Here is a 23953-nt window from a genome sequence, read left to right on the forward strand (position 1 = left end):
AAATCATATTAGTTGGCTTAATTTGTTCATCAAATATATATTTCTTTCAGTTATTTGCATGCTTAATTAATTGTTACTTTCACTATTCATTGTATTGCGAGATTATATTTTATCTTTCAATTCATAGTACATCACTATGTAGAGCTGCTCCAGAAGGTCAGTGATACTATTGTTTAGACAAGAGTGAAATATCAATTGTTTAATCCAATTTTGATACTACAACAATTAATGTGAATTTATTTTAATTATGTAGCTTTTTTACACTTTAGATTAGGGGATGCACATCATCTACGACATACAAAAAAAACAACTAACATCATTTATGAACGCAAAGTCACGTTTAAGGCTGCCCTAACATTTACAAACTATTGACTTTGAATGCATTTAATATTACTTTGAATTATATACTTACTGAAAAACAAGGTCTTCGTTGCCATCCTACTGAAGGGCTTTTTGTTATTAACACCCTTCCAGTTGATCTGATGAAACACCTCATCTGTGAAGAGCTGGCCCAGAATCTTCTATGTCACCCTCTTCACATCCTGGCCTCCAATGGTGGCTAAAGAAGAAATCTAAAAGGCAAAGACATCTTTTTTAAATAGTCAGGAAGGTAAACATTTCTGAGCTCAAGTTGAATTTAAAGGTGCATTTAAAATGTTTTGTTCCTTTTGAAAGCATCCAGAAATGTAGAAAGACATTTCTGTTCTATGTTTCTACTTTTATCTGTAAAGAAAAAAAGATGTTTTCTTCTAAATTATTAAGTTTGGGAGGACCACGTTCAGATAATTAAAATGAGTTGAGAGGTGGTTATAAAGTATAAAGATTTAGCAGTCTCACCTCAATCCACCGAGTTTGACAGCATCCCTCCTCCACCCCTTCTCCACACTTCTAGTCCTAACCACTTACATACGAGGGGGGAGGAAACTCTGGGTTTGGGCCGAACTCCGAGCCCTCCCCCCGGACAGCATGCCATATACACATTAACCTGTACCCCCTCTGATTGTATGCAAGTGTGAACTCGTGAAACATGTACCATATTTTCTGCACTATAAGGCGCACTTAAAAGCCTTTAATTTTCTCCAAAAACGACAGTGCGCTCTGTCAAAATGTTGACATTCCCTTTAGCACAGCTCCATCTAGTGGATGCATAACTGTCCGTGACACTAGGCTTATCTACATTCATTTTATGGTCAAAACCTAATTTAATGGTTTATACTGTAGGCCTCAGTCGGTGCAAACATAAAAAATATTTTATCTATTAGACCACAACTTCAATGAAATGTTGCACTGCGCAGCATCAGAAAATGAATAACTGGTGAACGACAAGAGGTTCAATAAAAAGATGGTTTATTGTTTAAACATTTCTTTTACTCTGTGTGGATGGAGGCGGGACACGTCTCCTCGTTGCCCGATCTGATGCCAGGTTGAACCACCTGATTGCATGCTTGGTGACCTCTGCATCTGTGGCTGACCGGGTCACGGTGTTTTTCCTCACAGCACCTGTAATCAAACAGACAGATATGTTTATGTTTATGATATGTAGCGTCCAAAGCCAAGTATGCTTACACAATACAATATTTGAGATAGGTATGAAGGAGATTAAATGAAAAAGAAATGTGGCTTATAAAAGTTATAAACGGTTGCTGAGGTTAAAATAAGAGGTGGTTAAACTATGAATTCATGATCCAGGTAAGGTGTGCCGAGCCTTTCGCTATCGGTCATTAAAAAACACATCCAAAATGTTCAAACAATATCAGTGGTATTAAACGGTCCCTTGATTAGAGCACATATTGTATGTGGATAAATCAATGTGGTTTTGTAATATTTTTAAGTTTGTTAAGGTCCTATAACAATCTATTTTGAGGTAAATTCTTAACATTACATTTCATAAACCGGTGGATAAATTCTATTTTTGACATTTGAGCTGTGGGTAAACTCCATTTACTTGCATTTAGTCTTGGTTTACATTACATTACATTTAGTCATTTAACTGATGCTTTTATTTAAAGTGACTTAACTATACTTAACTGCAACTATGCAAGCTATATGTTGCAGCAGAGACCTTAGGTGTTTAGGTTAACCATTCCAAAATCAACACTAAATTAAAATGCAACTCACATGGTAATTTACAACCCACACAACTCAAACAAAACGGCATTCCATCAGTGTGTATTATTATTATTATTATTATTATTATTATGGAGATCCAAGATAAATGTACACGAGCAAAGTTATCAGAACCACCAGGCAGCCAATACTTTTGCATGCATTTACTTTGATAACATGATGGGCCTGTTGCCCACACCTGGGGTGCGTTTCTCTTGACATGACAACCCACTGTGATTCCAATCCCTAAACTTCGACCGTAGTTGCATTTTTATGCACAAGTGCAGGTGCGCCACTGTTTCACCCCAAGACTGTGCCAGAAGTTGGCATCTCCACTTTCTAGAAGTGCACCTATGGTCAACACCGTTTACAGTGATGGCGAGAAACTGAAGGAATCAGACCGAGGGAGTCTCACAGCAATTTTGAAGATTTACTGCATGTCAAAAAGGTAGACTTTTTATTATTATTATTATTGCACTGCTTGATAGTTAACAGGAATATTTTTAGTAGCCTACTTTTTCCTACTAAATAAGTGACCGTGTCCATCCGTTTTCACTGATGCACGAACTAATGCACTGTGTTAAACATAACATCAGGCATAGGCCTACCCGATTGAACAATTTGTGTATGTAAAGTAGCCATCAGCTGCTCAGGGAGTTATGGTCATACCATGTTTGATTTTGAGTTGCCAAAGAGGTTAACACTTTATAATAACGTTCAGTTTTAAGTCATTTATAAGTCAGTGGTTAAATAATGATGAACTAATCATTTACAAAACATTCATAAATTATTAGCAAGTGATATACTATCATTTTAAGAATGTTTTGTAGATTCTGTTACAAGTCATTTGCAAATGGCTTGTACTTTATTAACTATTAGGGTTAGTACAGATTCTGTAATACAAAATTCCAGGACTTTCAAGGACCTTTCAAGCACTATTTGTTTGGATTTCGATCAGCACCTATCAAACATCTAACAAATATCTTAATTTTTTTTTTTTAACTCAAATTACATATACAGTATGTCATAGTATCTGATGTTTCACTGTCAGGCATGGGGAATCCCTGTAACAAATTAAACCTTCATAATCATCGGGAAGAAGGAGGCGGGAACCGGCGGACAATCAAATAAGATTTAATAATGACAAAATAAAGACAAAACAACTAAAACCCAGGCCTGGTCCTCTCTCGTCCGTCACTGTCGTCGCTCCAGTTTTATATCCCTCCATCTCCTCCGTGGGACTCGAGACCAGTGGGTTGAGCAGGTATCACTCATTTCCAATCACTCCACCGGCCTCACTCCTGTTCCCACGGCTCTCGGCCCCGCCCCACTTGTCACAATCCCCTTAACCATTGAGAAGATATTGAAACAGATTTATAGATGATTGACCTGAAAAATGAAAGTTGTATAATATACTTAATATCATGCTCATAGCCATGTGAAAAAGCTCTTAATCTCAGATGGGCTGCGGTGTTAACTGTGTAAAATTTTGATATTGAAATCATATATATTATTAATACCTTTAATTAAGGATGCACCGATACCACATTTTGCAGAACAAGTCTGATACTGTCATTTTTGGTTCTAAACAATACCGATACCGTAAATGTAACCAGTCCCTGAATTTTCACTGCATTTGTAATTTTTAAATGTATTAGTAGATAAACCAAAAGAATATAAATCATATTAGTTGGCTTAATTTGTTCATCAAATATATATTTCTTTCAGTTATTTGCATGCTTAATTAATTGTTACTTTCACTATTCATTGTATTGCGAGATTATATTTTATCTTTCAATTCATAGTACATCACTATGTAGAGCTGCTCCAGAAGGTCAGTGATACTATTGTTTAGACAAGAGTGAAATATCAATTGTTTAATCCAATTTTGATACTACAACAATTAATGTGAATTTATTTTAATTATGTAACTTTTTTACACTTTAGATTAGGGGATGCACATCATCTACGACATACAAAAAAACCAACTAACATCATTTATGAACGCAAAGTCACGTTTAAGGCTGCCCTAACATTTACAAACTATTGACTTTGAATGCATTTAATATTACTTTGAATTATATACTTACTGAAAAACAAGGTCTTCGTTGCCATCCTACTGAAGGGCTTTTTGTTATTAACACCCTTCCAGTTGATCTGATGAAACACCTCATCTGTGAAGAGCTGGCCCAGAATCTTCTATGTCACCCTCTTCACATCCTGGCCTCCAATGGTGGCTAAAGAAGAAATCTAAAAGGCAAAGACATCTTTTTTAAATAGTCAGGAAGGTAAACATTTCTGAGCTCAAGTTGAATTTAAAGGTGCATTTAAAATGTTTTGTTCCTTTTGAAAGCATCCAGAAATGTAGAAAGACATTTCTGTTCTATGTTTCTACTTTTATCTGTAAAGAAAAAAAGATGTTTTCTTCTAAATTATTAAGTTTGGGAGGACCACGTTCAGATAATTAAAATGAGTTGAGAGGTGGTTATAAAGTATAAAGATTTAGCAGTCTCACCTCAATCCACCGAGTTTGACAGCATCCCTCCTCCACCCCTTCTCCACACTTCTAGTCCTAACCACTTACATACGAGGGGGGAGGAAACTCTGGGTTTGGGCCGAACTCCGAGCCCTCCCCCCGGACAGCATGCCATATACACATTAACCTGTACCCCCTCTGATTGTATGCAAGTGTGAACTCGTGAAACATGTACCATATTTTCTGCACTATAAGGCGCACTTAAAAGCCTTTAATTTTCTCCAAAAACGACAGTGCGCTCTGTCAAAATGTTGACATTCCCTTTAGCACAGCTCCATCTAGTGGATGCATAACACAAACCCAGTCAAACGTTTGACTGCAGTATCTTCTGTTCTATGTGCCTTATAATCCGGTGCGCCCTATATATGAAAACAGTTCTAAAATAGGCCATTCATTGAAGGTGCGCTTTATAATCCGGTGCGCCTTACAGTGCGGAAAATACGGTACTTGGATCACACCCTCATGGACCTGTGCCACCTTTACAATAATAATGATGGACAATCAATTAACCTAATGGCACCATCCAGTAAGAAAACTCACCAATCTCTGTCGAGCTGGGCCATTTGATGGTTCCTTTAGAAACATTTCAAATGCCTCCACGGCCTCCAATTGTTCCAGGGGAAACTGGATATTTTCAGGCATCTCAACATCTGGCCCTGAGGTGCTGTTCAGCCTGCTGCTGAGGTAGTTCACCTTTGCCACAAGCTGGTCTTGTTGCTGTTTAATGGTTTCCAGCAGGCTAAGGATGTTATATTGGGTGGTTGTTCTGCACGCTAAGTTAACAAACTACAGCTAGTCCAAAATGCAGCAGCAAGAGTTCTTACTAGAACCAGGAAGTATGACCATATTAGCCCGGTCCTGTCAACACTGCACTGGCTCCCTATCAAACATCGTATAGATTTTAAAATATTGCTTATTACTTATAAAGCCCTGAATGTTTTTGCACTTCAGTATTTGAATGAGCTCATTTTACATTATAATCCTCTATTTAATAATACCTAGAATATCAAAATCAACTGCGGGCGGCAGATCCTTTTCCTATTTGGCGCCTAAACTCTGGAATAACCTACCTAACATTGTTCGGGAGGCAGACACACTCTTGCAGTTTAAATCTAGATTAAAGACCCATCTCTTTAACCTGGTTTACACATAACATACTAATATGCTTTTAATATCCAAATCCGTTAAAGGATTTTTAGGCTGCATTAATTAGATAAACTGGAACCGGGAACACTTCCCATAACACCCTTTGTACTTGCTACATCATTAGAAGAATGGCATCTACGCTAATATTTGTCTGTTTCTCTCGTTCCGAGGTCACCGTGGCCACGAGATCCAGTCTGTGTCCAGATCAGAGGGTCACTGCAGTCGCCCGGATCCAGTACGTATCCAGACATGATGGTGGATCAGCACCTAGAAAGGACCTCTACTGCCCTGAAAGACAGCGGAGACCAGGACAACTAGAGCCCCAGATACAGATCCCCTGTAAAGACCTTGTCTCAGAGGACCACCAGGACAAGACCACAGGAAACAGATGATTCTTCTACACAATCTGACTTTGCTGCAGCCTGGAATTGAACTACTGGTTTCGTCTGGTCAGAGGAGAACTGGCCCCCCAACTGAGCCTGGTTTCTCCCAAGGTTTTTTTCTCCATTCTGTCACTGATGAGGTTCGGTTCCTTGCCGCTGTCGCCTCTGGCTTGCTTAGTTGGGGTCACTTCATCTACAGCGATACCGTTGACTTGATTGCAAATAAATGCACATACACTATTTAAACTGAACAGAGATGACATAACTGAATTCAGTGATGAACTGCCTTTAACTATCATTTTGCATCATGGAGACGCAGTTTTCCAAATGAATGTTGTTCAGTGCTTTGACGCAATGTATTTTGTTTAAAGCGCTATATAAATAAAGGTGATTGAATAATTGATAAACAACCTACTTCAACCCCATGAATGGATTGAAATTGAAAATCTGAGATGGTACTGCAGATGCAGTCTATTGATTTGAAAAAAAGGGGCCATTGCTGTGTTAATATAGATGGGGCCACTGTAGTCAATATTATTTCGGAGACAAGTTTTACCTAGACAGTTTTCTCCAGGTTGAGGAGTAGTTACTCTGCTGCCTGGCACTCTGCAAGATGATGGAGCTGAAGGAATAGGTTACAAGGAGAGGGGAATATCTTTAGCACTAGGAATGTTAACCATATCTCTAATATTAATATTATGATTTGTTTTTTCGATGTTAAGATATTATTCTTTACTCTTCCAGTGCAATTGGCTTGAGGATGAAGCTTCAAATGCACCAGGCAAGTTGGAAGGTCGTGGCATCCTCAGAGATGCAAAGTCACCATTTTCTGGCTCTTCTTCACTCTCATCAGAGTCCCAAAATGAGTAACCATTATGGTTATTGCAATCCCAAAATTTAATTCATCTTAAAATATAATTTCCCCTGCAATTGAGGGATAATATGTCATCATCCAGAGTAATATAAGTCATAATCAGAAGTCAGTAGACAAATATATTTTTAGAGTTTTTAACTTGAACTGATTGTTTAAACTGATTGATTTTATTTTTATTTTATTTTATTTTTCATTTAGTGGAGGAGGGGTGTGGCCACAAAACCATCCTGGTATGGCAAGGCTACACATTTTTGTCGCAGCGCTGAAACCTCAACTGACTTCAGCTCATCAGATGCATAATTTACAACAAATATGTTCATTCTGTCAGAGATGAAGGGGTAGGTATCGAATGGAAAATTGCCGGGAAAATTCAGTGTAAATAGCGTACACAACATTATCATTTTGGATAAGCTGAAGAGGGTGGGGCAGTGTTCTCAGAAATTCAATTCAATTCAATTCAAGTTTATTTGTATAGCGCTTTTTACAATACAATCGTTACAAAGCAACTTTACAGAAAATTATGTTTCTACAATATTTAGTAGTAGCTTATGGTGGTGACTGTCAGTTTGTGCACAAAAAATTAATACAAGATGTAGTCAGCTAGACAATGAACATTATTAATATGATTATTTAATAATTATTATATGATGCAGTCACACTTGTAGCAATATTTGTTAGTTCTGTTTGTTGATTCAAGGTTAGCATCATCTGAGGTCCTCCATCATCTCTTCTCAGGTGTTCTGGATCCAGACTGGAGCTTGTGTAAATCCTAGTGCAAAACATAGAAACAAAATAGAGACATCATTAGCATAGCTGCTGATCCAACAAACTAAAATTAGTTTAACCCAAGCTAATGAATAAAAATGCACATTTGATCAGTTGCAACTACCCTCACAATTTAAAAGATACATTATTCGTATGCTTGGCGAAATAGATGTGTTTTTAATCTAGATTTAAACAGAGAGAGTGTGTCTGAACCAGGAACATTATCAGGAAGGCTATTCCAGAGTTTGGGAGCCAAATGTGAAAAAGCTCTACCTCCTTTAGTGGACTTTGCTATCCTAGGAACGACCAAAAGTCCAGCGTTTTGTGACCTTAGGGAGCGTGATGGGTTGTAGTGTGGTAGAAGGCTAGTTAGGTACGCTGGAGCTAAACCATTTAGGGCCTTATAGGTAAGTAATGATAATTTGTAACTGATACGGAACATAAGTAGCCTATTGTATTTTTTTTCTAAATTTTTCTAAACTAAACTATAACCCTATTGTTGAAGTTAAAAGTAACAACTGATTATATTATTTTAAAAAATATAAGTTATATCGTTACATTATTAATTACAATAAACAGTTTTATTTACATAAATGCTATTTTAAATGTTTAATTAAACATATTTTTTGCAAAATTCTTCTCTCTAGTGTACATTTTCCTCACTAGTTTATAGACATTTAATGGTGGTGTTTTTTTTTTTAGGTCCAGGGATGAGATGGAGTGGACGGGGTTCCAGAGACAGGACAATCCAACGACGAGAATCACAAACACAAAAATGGCAGAACATGACATGAGAAACACTGAGAATGACTAACAACACTCTGACAAACACAAAACGCCAGACAGGGTAATATAAGGGGAAGGGTAATGAGTGGCAGCTGGTGATAATGAACAATTAGCAGAGACGCCCACATGAAACAATCAGTGCTGACGCAAAACATACACAACTCCACACACATAGCGCAAAACCCGAGATCACAGTTTACCAACCGTGACACCGACACTGCTTGCTGTCTGGAGACTGACTGACATCTGTATGTTATGAGATTTGTAATAATATTTATTAAATCTTAATAAATTATGCCAGTCTTTTATAAGTCTGCTGATATCTCTTCTTCAGGGGCTGATAGAAACATTAGTCCCAATAAAAACATAAACACATAAAGCCAACTCACCGAAGACAGGGACAAAGTCAAACTTGTCCATATACAGGAGGAGCTCTGACCTCACTGTAGTTTAGTGAGAGACTCAAAGTGAAACTCAGTCAACAACAATACGAACGTGTGAATCGACACGATCAACCTCCTTAAGCAAAATAATATTTATTGAGCCATTCAGAGACCCTTGAGGACACATTTTATGATCACTGGTAAGTGATGGAAATAATAAGAGAGATTTACCTTAACAGGTTTCTAGTATAATGGAAATGAAATACGTTGAACAGAACCAGGCGCTGTTTGCATAAACTGCTCAAAGTAGTCTTAAGTTGGTACATTTTATTTATCTTTAAGACTGCTCATAACCTTTTTTTTCATGTCAGTTACAGAGATACGTACATTGGTCTAACATGACACTGAAAAGTAAGATTGTTTACCCCTAGCTAACTGCTAGTTGGTCATATCAGTTCTTAAGACACTCTTAACATGGGTTTATGTAACATGCCCCAGGGTTTGATCATGTCACATATTTAACAACTTCAGTTGTTTACAGCACTGAAATGGCAACTACAGCAACTATAGACTATAGCGTGACTTAAACACTAGGGAAACATCAAGGACATATGACCTTTACTTCAACACAAACAAACCTGACCCTGCTATAGCGTATTAAAACAGGTCTGTCAACTCTCAGATGTTCATCCCCAAGAGGTGACTCAGGGTGTGACAGATGAAGAGACATGAATTAGACATGCTTAACAAGATTAAATAAAACTTGACCTTGCTTCAGTTTATTTTGTGGGAAGACATTTTGTCAGAAATTACAAAAAATATATTACAAAATTATTTAATATAAAAAGCAAATGTTTCCGGTGTTTGGTTTGGAAATGATTTTTTTATCCCACAAAACAAAGTATTTACTACAATTAAATACAATTAAAAGGATTACATTTGTAGCAAAAATAAATAAATAAATAAAAAATCACATTTCAACAAAATTAAATATCCATTTGCTCATTTTAAATAAACAGCATTAATTAATTAAAAAATCTGTTTGTTAGTTTGTTTGCTGATTATTTATTTATTTATTTAATTTCCCAATCCTTGCAAAGGCATGAGGCATAAGTGAAGAACAATGGCAGAATCTTCCTCAACACCACCGTACAGACGAGGAAGGAGAGGAAGTATAGAAGAACGTCCATGTAAGTCAATAACTTCCTCACTATTTATACTTTATCTTCTTGAAATCAGCAACTTTACATTCAAGCTCTACACATGTTGACTTTACACTAGAGCAGGTTATTATTGTCATAATTTCTCCATCCAGCATTCTCAGATCAGCCTGTGAGAAATCTATGTCAGAAACATGAGAGACCTCTGGAGATGTTCTGTAGAGATGATCAGCTGACTGTGTGTATAGAGTGTGCTGTGAAAAGCCACATGTACCACAACACTGTTTACATAAAAGAAGAGAGTAAAAAGAAGAAGGTAGATGTTACTAACAAAACCATTTTTAAAAGCCTCATATCATGTGAAATCACTTTTTTTATTTTGTGAAATAAAGGAATCAATTATTATTGTGTGTTGTACTTTTTCTAGACTCAACTGATGGAGACACAGAAAACAAACAAACAGATGATCCAGGACAGAGTCAAGAAGATTGAAGACATCAAACACTCAGCAGAAGTCAGAAAAGTGAGCAAATTTAATACAAAGTTAAATATTTATTATAGATCATTTAGTTCTGGTCCTCCAGGACTTCTGATATACAGTCAGCACTGGGGTTTTCACTGTTTTGTATCACTCTGCTTGTCAGTGTTTGTTCAGTCAGACTACCAGCCTGTGTCTTTGTCAGATGACATCAAACTACTGATTACCAGATTACATTGTGGATAGTAGCATTTTTTGTGATGTTCTGTGGTTGTGGTGTTGCAGTTGCTGCCTTTTATCTGTAAAATGGTATGCTCGAGTTATGTAAAAAGCTGCAATAATAAGTCACATGATGGGAAAGGCTGACAACTTGAACACAAAGCAAGATTTTTCAGGCTTCCCAACTGTAAAAAAAAAAAATGAATGGACTATCAGTGTCCAATCAACAAAAAGGCCTGGGTTTTAAACATAGTTAAAGTCACCTCCCATAATCAGCTGGTAAAGATTCAAATCAGAGAGTTTAGAGAAAAGTTTAATAGAAAAATTCTGGATTATCCCAGTTAGGTGCATAAACACTTGCCAAGGTGACTTGATTATTATATAGGGTGCCTAAGAAGATCACACACCTACCATTAAGGTCTAATTAACATTTTCATAAAGGTAAGTAAAGGATTTACAGATGTGCTTGTTTTCTATTTTCTAAAGTAGCTAACATTATACCCATGTGTAGTTTTAGAATATCCATGCTATTAAACAGAACACAACCAGGAAGCAGGGGAGCAGAGATGGGTTAACATGGTCTTGCTAATACCATAAAATATAATCTATTCATCTGATACAGCGGTGTACAGTACTTGAGGTTTACTGACTAAGGGAAGTCGTGGCCTAATGGTTAGAGAGTCGGACTCCCAATCGAAAGGTTGTGAGTTCGAGTCCCGGGCCGGCAGGAATTGTGGGTGGGGGGAGTCCATGTACAGTTCTCTCTCCACCTTCAATAACAGGACTGAGGTGCCCTTGAGCAAGGCACCAAACCCCCAACTGCTCCCCGGGCGCCGTATTTATGCTTTTATGGAGTGCTCTGGGCTTTTATGGAGTTCACTGTGTGTGTGTGTGTGTGTGTGTGTGTGTGTGTGTGTGTGTGTGTGTGTGTGTGTGTGTGTGTGTGTGTGTTCACTGCTCTGTGTATGTGTGCACTTCGGATGGGTTAAATGCAGAGCACAAATTCTGAGTATGGGTCACCATACTTGGCTGTATGGCACGTCACTTTAAATTTCACTTTCACTACGTCTTTGAATTAGACGTTAATACTGACTAGAGGTGAATACTGACTACGTTTTTGTACATAATTTCTTTTTCATATTCTTGTGAATAACAGTAAGTGGGAGCAGTTAAGGAAAACCCACTGCAGCCAGCTGAGATGATGGGGACCTGGAGAAAGTGGTCAGATTCACACTAAGTAGACATCGAAAACGGCTCTTTTACCGCCGCACGTACCGCGGCGGCGGCGGTATAAAGTGAATTTGCAGCCTTTGACCGCTGAGTGGCGCTTTAACCACAAGTTATCAAACAAGCGCATCAAAGCACATTTTCGCAAATAGACGTCAGTTTTGCCACACTGATGTGTTACATTTAACTGCTTCAGTCACGGAAAATGAAAGAAAAACACTATAGTTTAAATATTTAATATATTTAATATTTAAAATTCACAGATGAAAGTTTGGTATTTATGAAGTTATGTGCATTTCTTTGAACGAATTCAAGCAGGATAAATGTCAAGCCTGTGCCTGAGTCTGTGCTTATATTTTCTAAGCGACATGGTATTAAACCATATTTTAGATTTGACACATTTAAAAGGTGTGCAGTATTATTTATATTATATTAATTATGTGTTATATTATTCAAAAGAAATTGTGGTTTACTTTGCATCGGAGCATTAAAAGTAGTAGACTATTTTAGGGGGGGTAGGCTACATGGATTAATATGCAAAATGTCAATATTTTAATATGTCATGCCTATATTTGAATTCATATTTTAAAAATATATATATTTTTTCCTTTAATAAAACAAAATGCATTTTTGTTATTCGTTACCTGTCCTTTATTTTGACATTTGTTTTGACAAATGTCTTTTTCGGAAAAAGACATTTGTCTGTAAACTGATTAAGAAATTGTTGCATGTTTAAATGTGAAGCACTGTATAATTTCATTCCCATTATTTAGGCCTAATTTGCCTAAAACAATAAACGAATAAAATTAAACCGGCACGATCAAATCTTTGAAACTCTAAAGAATTAATAAAACGTCCTCATGATTAAACTCAAGTTCTCTCATTATAATCAACAACATTCACACGATGTAAAAAAAAGCTTTAGTAATTGACAACTTAAGTGATTTTAAAGGGAACCTTCTTTACTTGCTTTTAAAGTAGGGTAATATCATAGGGCCTAAAAAAAAATCCCTTTTTTTTTTTTTTAGAAAAAAAAATCAGATTTATGATTTAAACCGATTTTTAAATCAACATTCAAATGACGAAGAAATTTTACAAAACAAGTTTTAATATAGTTCTTTATCATTCATCTAGCAGTCAAATTTATAACTGCAACAAGATGATTTAAAAAAACAGTACTGTTATACCTAAATGCTGGAAAGACCTTTATTTTTTATTTATTTTTTTTTTTTTAATACTAGCCCATCATGCATCTAACCATCCACTCAGCTTTAAGAGCTGTTCAGATTAAAACTGGCAGCTCAGCAGTGAGTCAGCGTCATGGACGGAGGACCTGTTAATATATTTTTTAGTTTATATTTCCATCTCGTTATGCCACTGGTTTAGATTTTTTTTTTTTTTTTTTTTTTTTAGAACTTGTTTGTAAATGGAGCAGAAACTTTCTGTGTGTCTACACTGGACGCCAAAGTTGTCATCTGTGCCCCACAGCGAAAAGTGTGTCTAAACTCGATGACATCACACTATAGTGTAAAAATGACTGAACACAGTGTCAGAACATTTCATCATAAATAGAACGAGCATCATTTCACTGATGGGGATCGTGTCCAGTGTATCCATCACTGGTTTCTGCTGTCTTTTGTTGGATCGTTCAACTTGTGTCCGGTGTAGATCTGGCGTGCGTTTTTTTATTGTTTTATTTTACAGTCCTGCTTGTTTTAATGCTTTTATTAAATATCTGTATTGACTGCATGGTCATATTATCGAATTATTTACTGCCATACGACCTACAAAAGTAAAGCTTGGCGAGTCGATGAATGAGCATTGCTGCAGGTTGATTTTTGGCGGATGTGCTGTGCTTGTGTTCCCACGGTCGTCTTCATTTCGTCAGGTGAAACGTCTCTCTCACTGGCAGCAGAGTCTGTGAGAAGCAACAACTTCCCCTCCACGTGCACTGATACCAGAAACACGCTCCGCCTTCACTCCGTGAACAAAGTATTTCAGTATGTTTGAAATGTTATGTTAGCAGATCGATTAACTTCTTCAAGATTTCAAAATCAGATAGCATGCTGATAATGTAGTAGCACTGTAAGATTACATTTGTTTGAACGCATTATTGCGAAAGTGATTGAGTGTGAATCTGTTTAAATCATGCTTTAACCCGAAAATAATCAGTAAAAGAAACAGACAAACTCTTAACATCCCGCTCGACTCTTGCAGTCATTGTAACCTTCTGATCAAGCTAAATATGTTTAACATGAATTCTTGCTGAATATGCAGTTATATGGCTGTTGGCATGAATTGTACTCATGATGGAGCACTCTTGGAGCGGGTGAAAACCACGACACTCATATTCAAGTGTTTGTGCAAAAATTATTAATGTGCATTAATGACAGGGAGGCGCCATCTCATCACTTTAATTTTTACATGATAATGAATGTTTAATTTTTTAATTAACATAATATCGTGGTGTCACACATACATTAAAAATATATCTACAGAAAGCTTGAAATGTTTTAAATGAAAAGGAATAGTGTAATGTTTGAATGTCGGAGAGAGCCAGCACTGTGAATATAACCAAAACAACAGTCCTATATAAACCGGTTCAGCAAGTGAAAGCCACTGTCCATATGAAAGAGCAATTCACACCTTTATCTCAACCCCCACAAGCCATACATAACTATCCAAAACCCAACAACCTCCAGCTGAACAGAATTCGGTCTGTGTTTTGGCTCTGAGGAATGGTGTGTTACTGGGCTGAAACATGCCTGCACTCAGCAGCACTACTCTTTGTATTCATAATTTTCTCGCAGCCCATATTATTATTTTCACAAGACCATAATGATAATAACAAATCATCATCATTATTTTATGAAAGTCATTGTTATTTGTGATCGTGGTTGTTTGCGGAATGCTTTAAGACCAAGCGGAATCCTCTGTTCCCGCCTCACAGTGCACGGGTCTCCGAGGCTTCACTGTCTGTGGTTTGACTTTACTGAATCAGATTGAGGCGAATACAACTTATTGTTCATGAGCCCAACATTTAGCAAGGCAGGAAAACATTCATTCTAATGGAAGGAAGACGTATTTCACTGAGCTAATGCTGTTAGAGAGAGAGAGAGAGAGAGAGAGAGAGAGAGAGAGAGAGAGAGAGAGAGAGAGAGAGAAAGAAACGAGTCTAGGGCTATTCTTAAACTAGGAGCTCATTATATTGAAGTACAAATCTATTTTGTGTTTCTATTTGCCTGAACTTCTTCAAGTGAGTTGCGTGACAAAAAAAATGAAAATCCAGCACTTCTCCATACTGATACTGCGACTATTCACAGTTTGTAGCTACATGTTCATTCGCTGGCATTTTTTGAATTTCTTTTTTTTCTCCCTTAAAAAACCAATGTGTCCATTCTGATGCGCAATTTTACCTTAAAGGCAATTTACCTAAAGGCTGTTGATGACTATTTGAATTGAATTCTGCCAAAGTGCGTGCTTGTATGTGTATGTTAAATGCTAATGCGAGTACGTCTGCTCATGTCTGAAAATAATATAGGAAGAAAAAAAAAATCACATAAAAACATTAGGAGATAGCGTATATTTCATTAGTAGCGTATTTTTTTTTAATTGATGTAAAAAATAAAATTTTACAAACTGATAAAGTTTTTATTTTATTTTATTTTTTTAATTCAGCATGTGGTGCGGGCCGCATTTGAATTTGTGACGGCCGCGGGTTGAGAACCACTGCTGTATATCAAACATTTTTAAATAGTCCACAGCTGAGCATCGTGGGAGGCTGATCTGCGCCAGAGCACGTGAAGTGAATGTAATGAACAAAGTCATTTTCAGATGCAATGAAAAAAAAAAAAAAAAAAAACCTTGGTTAGCCTAGATTAGTCCCAAGCTCTCTGTTCTGAAGTAAAATAATTATAATTACTGTTAACCAAGAGTAACAAATTTTAACTGATTAATCGCCTATTTTCATTTGCTGAATGTTTTCTTTATTTTTTATTTTTTAAACAGCTAAAAATAAATTAAGTTTGTCAGAGGAAAAAAATATTTGAGTCATGTATACGTTTCATTTTAACGGATTAATCACCTATTTTCGTTTGCTACATGTTTTTTTTTTTTAAACACGCTTAAAAATAAATATATATTTATGGCTATAAGAAAATATTTTACAACAAATCCTTTAAATTTAACAAATTTATCAGAACAAAACAATAATTAAAAATATATAATTCTAATGGATAAATACAATTGCAGTATATAATAATATAGGCTTAGTAATAAAAAAATAAATAATAATAATTTAAAGCTAAGCATAAGGTAAGCTTGGACTCTCAGTCAGGAGAAATCCAAACGTTTCCATATTCGTGATGTTGCCCATTTGAAGCTTAATTATTATTCATGAGGTAAATAGGCTGTGTGCATTTCAGTATCAAAGGAAAAAAAAAATATGTCAAAGTGCTCACGCCAAATGTCTGGTGAATGACTGCTTTTTCCAGTGAATATGTGCGCGAGGCACCAGCGGTCAAACAGCTGAAACAAATAATGCTTAATTTTTGGTCACACATAAGGCATAATTCAAAAATGCAAAGTGTTGGTAGTTTGAAAAATCAAGAATAATAACAGAGTTAATACTAATTATTGCTAAATGCTGGACCGTTCCCAATTCGCTCTGCATATGGAGCCTGAAGATTTTTTTAAACCAAGAATGAACCGAAATGAAAATGAAATTAAAACATTTAGCTTTAAATTTAGCTATACATTTAGCTTTAAATATAAGGCCTATGTATATATATATATATATATATATATATATATATATATATATATATATATATATATATATATATATATATATATATATATATATATATATATACACATAGGCCTTATATTTATTTACTGTTTAATAAAAATAAGCCTAAGACTATCCTACATTTTAAAAATTAACAAATTGTAAAAAATGTTATGTTCTTTTTTTAAAAATGTTACAATGTTATATCATAATGTTAATGTTGTTTTACTTACTGCTATCTCATTTTATAATTACATTCATTTTGCAATCCATCCCTTTGCGCCACCTGGCGGTAGTTTCGCGAATGATTTCAACATGCGACTGAATTATGCGGCGGTAAGGCCCAGATAGGCTGGCCACCTACTGTAGGAGGCTAGAGGAAGGGGTCAGGGACACACTAGAGGAAGGGGTCAGGGACACACTGAAGACACACTTTTTGCAGTTGGAGCACATACAGACAAGGCAACTGAAAAGACACAAAAAGTCTAAAATTCAAGTTAATTTATAGTAACTTCACAATAGGAGTCCTGCTGTTGGTCTGAATATTGACATGGCTGTGATTAACTGCTCACTAAAGAAATAGCACATCTGTTTTCACTAAGACACATGATTTGAGGAATCGTTGAGTGTTAACAATGCAGGATCAAGTTTAAGTTTGGTTTTTGAAAACCCCCTAAATAAACTTTGGTATGGACAATAATAACACAAATTCTTGCCTTAGCAAACACGGCTAATAATTTGTTGATTGATTTGATTGAATAGAGAAAAACAGAGAAGAAGAAAGCTGCCAGTGTTGAGCTCTTTACTGATCTCATCCGCTCCATTGAGAGATGTCAGACTGAACTACTGGAGATGATGGAGGAGCAGCAGAAAGCAGCAGAGAAACAGGAGCAAGAGATCATTAAAGATCTGGAGAAGGAGATCACTGATCTAAAAATGAGAAACACTGAGCTGGAGAAGCTCTCACACACTGAAGATCACCTCCACCTCCTACAGGTCTGTCAACATCTCTCTGATTCAATTCAGTACATTTCAATTCAATTCAGTTCTGTTTATTTTGGTCCTTATAGACAACTCTTCACAAAAAATAAATAAAAAAATATATAACATAATTTCCAAAAAAAGGTATAAGCAGAAGCTTTTTTTAAATTAAGCCTACCCTTTGTACATATTTAATTGATGCACGTCACTTTGTCACTAAATTTGATAATACAAGATAAAAAAAGTTACATAATACAATTCCAAAAATATACATACTTAATTACAAACATACATAATTACAGAAATACACATTCCAACCATTACTTCAATATGCTAAATAACTTACAAGTTACAATTACTTACACAATTTATTGATAAAGAGTCATATAAATAATTAACACCATGTTTTTATACATTTTCTTAAATTTACAAAGTGAATTGCATAATTCCTTATCACAGTTATTCCATATACTTAACCCTTTGACAGATATACACATATTTTAGCATTAGTTCTTGCACTTACTTTTTTAAACATATAAATTCCTCTTAGTTTATTCTGACTTTCTCTTATTTTGAACTGCCTCTGAATACAATTTGGAAGTAAATTATTGTAAACTTGGTACATTACATGTGCTGTATATAATTATATATAATTATAGATATATATAAAATACAATTTGCTTGTTGGTTCTTAATAATCAACCTGTTTATAAGTGTTTTCTAATCATTAATACCTTCATGAGCAGTCATCTCAATTGCAAAAAGAGTTTCAAAAGACCTGAACTGACCCTATTTACACATCTTTACTATTCATTTATTTATCATTTGTTTCATGTTTTTGCAGTAGCCAATATAAAGTAGAAACTATTCATAATTTATAAATGTTTATAAATGATTCCTAATCATTGGTGATTTTTAACTAATGTAATAAAATTTATGTAAAGGGTGGCTGGTTAAGATGCTTGCTAAATACATAACAGATTGTAATTTTGGTGCAAAAAAATGTTTTTGTTGCCTCAAAAAAAAATCTTATTAGTATACTACTGTGCTTTAAATCATTAAACATGATATTTTTTGAATCATACATAAACAGGGAGAAACATTTTTTTTTAAACAAAATACTTGTTCATTTATCAGAACAATGTAATCAAAACAGACTGAACTGTTCCCTTATAATACTCAAATTGACTCCTGTACACTGTTAACCCTTTAACCAACCCTTAAACCTCCCCAAACCACCAAACCTGTCCCTAACCTTATCCGCATCACACCTCAATAACAGCTAAAGTGTTGTGCATTAACACAAGTTTTTTTTATCATTTTATCTGTTAAAATCATTTGTAGATTTTCAATAATTGCTTGATCATATGGAATTGAAAGTTTAATGACATTCATAAGCATTTCACTTACATGAAATAATGTTTGTTTAAAACATGATATAATGTTTAATACGTTTATTAACAAACACATTATCTCACGTTTATATATTTATATATTAAATAATGATCCACAAAAAATTATTTGTTAATGTTTTATTAATGAAAGTTATTATTAAGCGTTATCATTAATGTCGTATAAGACACCATAACACTCCCCATGCTGAAGGATTTTTCCTCTCTCCTGCTGTAGATTTCCTCATCCCTGGACAGCTTTACAAAAACTAGGAGTGACAGGAACTTGCCAGAGATCAGAATGAAGGCAGATGAGAGTCTGGAGCCTCTGAGCAGAACTCTGACTCAACTGCACGATACTCTTCATGAGAAACTCACGGAAACTGGTGTGTCAATACATGATAAGATAAATACACAATGTTGTACACAATTATTTAAACTTAAATGGGTTATGACACAAGAAATATATATATATATATATTTTTTTTAACGAGAGAGGAGTTAATTAAGTCAAGTGCAGAGAGGTTTTCAGATCACGTCAGACATTTCAGTAACACTTCTAAACTATAGCGGTTTGATAGTGAAACTGAAGGACTGGCCATTATAGTGTAGGAGGATTCATGATTTTATATGCACAGCCTGCCGGCCAATCAACACTCATCTGACATCATCAGTAAGAGCAGAGTGTGAAGACTGAATTAGCAGAAGAGTAACTCAACTATACAAAAAATATTGAAATCCATTCAACAAAGTGAGACATTTCAAAAGATGACCAATTGTTGGTGCACGTCCTGCCCAACTAAAGGACAGCAATTCTTTGTGATCGACAGCCATGCTAGGGTAATGTCAGCATACAAACTTGATGGATGAACCATATCCAATAGGATTTAACAATGCAAGAGAAATACAAAGCTTGTCTAATTCCACACACAAAACATCTCAAAGATCTAATAATGTGTTATTGTCTTGTTTCTAGAAGTGAAGCTAAAGCAGCAGTTTGCAGGTACAGTGTGCTGTCTGCACTCATTTACATTCAATTACTCAGAGCTTTATCACTGCACTTTCATTAAAACATAACTAACTATTAAAACGACATCACAAAACATCAAAACGTTTTTTCAGTTTTGATAATCACTGTGACTGTATTGTCTACATTTGTTTATTCTTATGAATTTTTTTTTTTTTTTTTTTATGAAGTGAAACCAGATTTGGCTTGAATTATTATTAAATTACCTTTTTTATTTTGTTGTTTTATATTTCTCTTTGCTCTTTTCCTCACCATGAATATAGCTGTGGTAGTTGACATTAAATTATAAACAATTAATCAATCAATCAATAGATCAGTCATTACAAAATATCTATTTTAAGGTGGTGATTCATATTCTCTGTTTTCTCAGTGGATGTGACTCTGGATCCTGACACAGCTCATCCAAACCTCATCCTGTCTGATGATGGAAAACAAGTGAGACATGGAAACACTGAGCAGAAACTAGCAGACAACCCAGAGAGATTTGATACATGTCCTTGTGTCCTGGGAAAGGAGGGATTCTCCTCAGGGAAGTTTTATTTTGAGGTGCAGGTGAAAGGAAAGACTGACTGGACTTTAGGAGTGGCCAGAGAATCTGTTTACAGGAAGGGAAAGATCACACTGAATCCTGGGGATGGATACTGGACTGTGGACCCCTCCATCTCCCGGTGTCTGAGTGACACAACGCAGCGGATCGGTGTGTTTGTGAATTATGAGGAAGGTCTGGTCTCCTTTCATGATGTGGAGTCCGGCTCTCTCATCCACTCTTTCACTCATCAGGCATTCACTGACAAACTCTATCCATATTTTAACCCAGGCTTCAATAATGGAGGTCAGAACTCAGGCCCACTGATCATCACATCAGTCAGTTACAATAAATAAATTTCCACCACTTGTATAAAATACTGGATAAATATTTTTTTATAATTAAAAATCAAAATGTATTAATTATGCATGTTAATGGGTCTGGTGTGCTTTAAAAACAACATATATGAACAGTTAATCCTTTGAATAGTAGCGCTATAATCTTTTATATTTTTACGTACAAATATTGCTTACTTTCGAATATTCAATAAATTATTTTATTGCACAAAATGTTCTGTGATAGTGGTAGGGCCTTTCGTCTGAGATTAGATAAAAATACCTTAATATATTATAAAACTTTGATTTCCATATTTGTGGTATATACCACAGTACTTCAAGGTACCAAAAAAATACCAAATCACAGTTTTTGTTTGAAGTGTCAAATCCAATGATGTGCCCACTGACTTTGAGAGTCATGGTAAATAATCCTGACGTGTGTTATGCGTTTATTTTTTGGTTCACTATAGGTTATATATAAACACTGAGATTAATCTGATAGAAACATCAGGCTCAATACAAACTGATACACATGAACCCAAGTATCTGTATTTTACTGGAGTAGTTTTAATTTGAGTAATTTACTTCACTACATTCCAAACTATAAGATTATACTTTTTACTTCACTGCATTTCATATTGTTTCTCCTTATAGTACTGTAATATATCATGTGCTCTGACAAGCAGAAGCGGTTTCTGATTCATGAACGAACTGGGTCTTTTCAATTAACCTTTTAAATCAGTTTGCAAATCGCACCAAACGACTCGTTTACGAATTAGAATGATCAGCCCAGAGTGCAGTCTGGACGATGGGGTGGGGCGACACGTTGGGGTGGAGCGACACGTGTCGCCCCGCCCACCTCAGCGGTAATTGGTTTATGATTAAGATAAGCTTATTGGTGTACAGATGAGTGACGATTTTACAGCTTATTGGTATAGAGAATTATGACGCTGTGAGCAGGATTGGAAAGCGGAAGTAGACACTCAGATGAATAAACTTTTTATATAAATTAAAAAGCGAATATAAATGTTGTGTTTTTGCATTTATTGTTGCGTTTCCACAACACCCCGTATAAATACAAAGAGTTTTGGATTACGACGAACAGAATAGAAATAAATGGTCCACTCCCTCAATGGCTGTAGACGCTACCTAGGCATTACTTGCTGGTTTGAAAATGACACAGCATTATAATCAGGGTTCTAAATTATCACCAGCCAATGTGGCTAGTAACTTTCTAAAGTTACCAGCCAATCAGAATTTCCACTAGCCATTTTTTTTTTCCGGTAAAAATAACAAATTATGAGTGCCTCTAAATGCATTTGATCATTTTATTAACATTGTTGGCATGAAAAACATCAGTTTATAAACCGTACTCACGAATTCATAAACTGTTACCTTGGTTTAACAAATTGTGCCCACGAATTTCCAATCCGTGCGCTCAGTTTTTGTAAACTGTACCCCTGGTTTTTGAATCCGTACCCACAAATTCATAATCCGTGCGCACACTTTCGCAAAACGTTCCCACGGATCTGTGAACCGTAGGCTACTCACGGATTCATGCAGCAAGCTCCTGTTAACATACAGTTTTATTGACTATTATTATGTGGAATAGGTTTAATAATAATAAAGGAATAATCTTATAATAGCAACTGATTATTATTGTAAAATAAACCTGGCATTGTGACTAACTCTGGAGTAAATTTTTCCAGTTTTTTCCTGTTCCTGTTGTAAATTGTTTTGGATAAAAGATTCTTATGCATAACCTGTATAATAATATATAATAATGATAAAAATAAAAATAAAGTTATTTTTATCATTTTAATTTGTATCATTTTAATTCATGAATTGCTTTATTTTTAAATAAACTTTGACAGTTTTGTAAATGCTTGTCTACAATTCTTTCTTAACATGCATGAAGACTTATTTTTCTGATTTTATTATACTAAGCTCCATCCACCCCACCTGCCTGAGTTAGATGCATGTTTCACTGTTAATGTTATTAATAAATAATGAGGCCGAAAATAACATTGCATTCAGTTAGAGAGAAAAGGAATGAAAACATAACCGGCATATTATTTGTTTTGTATTGCTTTTTACCCTTATTTTCTTTTTAGCGTTTTTTTTTTTTTTTTGGTCATAAAACAGTGCGGCTGTGTCTTATCCTATAGACGGTTTCAACGGCATCAACATAAACAAACGTTAATGCGCGTGAGCGCTTTTGTTGACCTAACTTAACTTCCGGTAGACTCCAAATAGAATCAATAACAACCAAGTAGGTATCGCTGCAGCCCGGAGACCTCCAAGTGGGAGGAGCTTTTGCCGCAAGTGGGCTGGACTTCACGGAGAGCTCCAAGTGGGAGGGACTTTTGCCGCTAGTGGGCGGGATTTTACAAATGGGCGGGGTTTAAGCGGAAATTTCACATTGCGTCTTTGCCGGGGTGCGCGCGAATGAGGATGGCATAAAGAAGCGATACTAATGAAAAACAGATTTATTGTTCTTCATTGTAGTTTAAATTTTATTAACAAGGGGTTATATAATTTTGTGACAACTGCAAACATACAAGTATATTAAATTATATTAATTTTATAATTATATCAGTATCAAGAAAATGAATGAGTAATTTAGAGCAATAAAATGTTTACTGTATGTGAATGTTTTTCTTTAATGCAAGTTTGAAATCTGAGGGAGAATTATATTGTTTAGATTGTTACAACCCCCTTGGCTCTAGGTGAAACAACATTACAAAAGGCCACACCTGGAAGTACATTTTACAAATAAACATTTAATTTAAAAAAAGAAAACAAATCTAAATAGTAATACAAGAGTTAATAATAATAATA

The 23953-nt window shown here is 35.4% G+C and overlaps 1 protein-coding gene across 1 annotated transcript; it reads left to right on the forward strand.

Annotated features, from left to right (window-relative positions):
* The first annotated feature begins 9029 nt into the window (after nt 1-9029).
* Nucleotides 9030-22955, forward strand: LOC127978934 (E3 ubiquitin-protein ligase TRIM39-like). The gene is made up of 8 exons (XM_052583953.1): nt 9030-9179; nt 10080-10169; nt 10295-10455; nt 10567-10662; nt 17615-17848; nt 19463-19610; nt 20201-20227; nt 20622-22955. Exons 2-8 carry the CDS (start codon nt 10103-10105, stop codon nt 21131-21133), a joined length of 1245 nt encoding a protein of 414 aa, XP_052439913.1. The 5' UTR covers nt 9030-9179; nt 10080-10102; the 3' UTR covers nt 21134-22955.
* Nucleotides 22956-23953: the final 998 nt, after the last annotated feature.

The sequence above is a fragment of the Carassius gibelio genome, chromosome B19, assembly GCF_023724105.1.
Source record: "Carassius gibelio isolate Cgi1373 ecotype wild population from Czech Republic chromosome B19, carGib1.2-hapl.c, whole genome shotgun sequence".
In the NCBI taxonomy this organism is placed as follows: Eukaryota; Metazoa; Chordata; class Actinopteri; order Cypriniformes; family Cyprinidae; genus Carassius; species Carassius gibelio.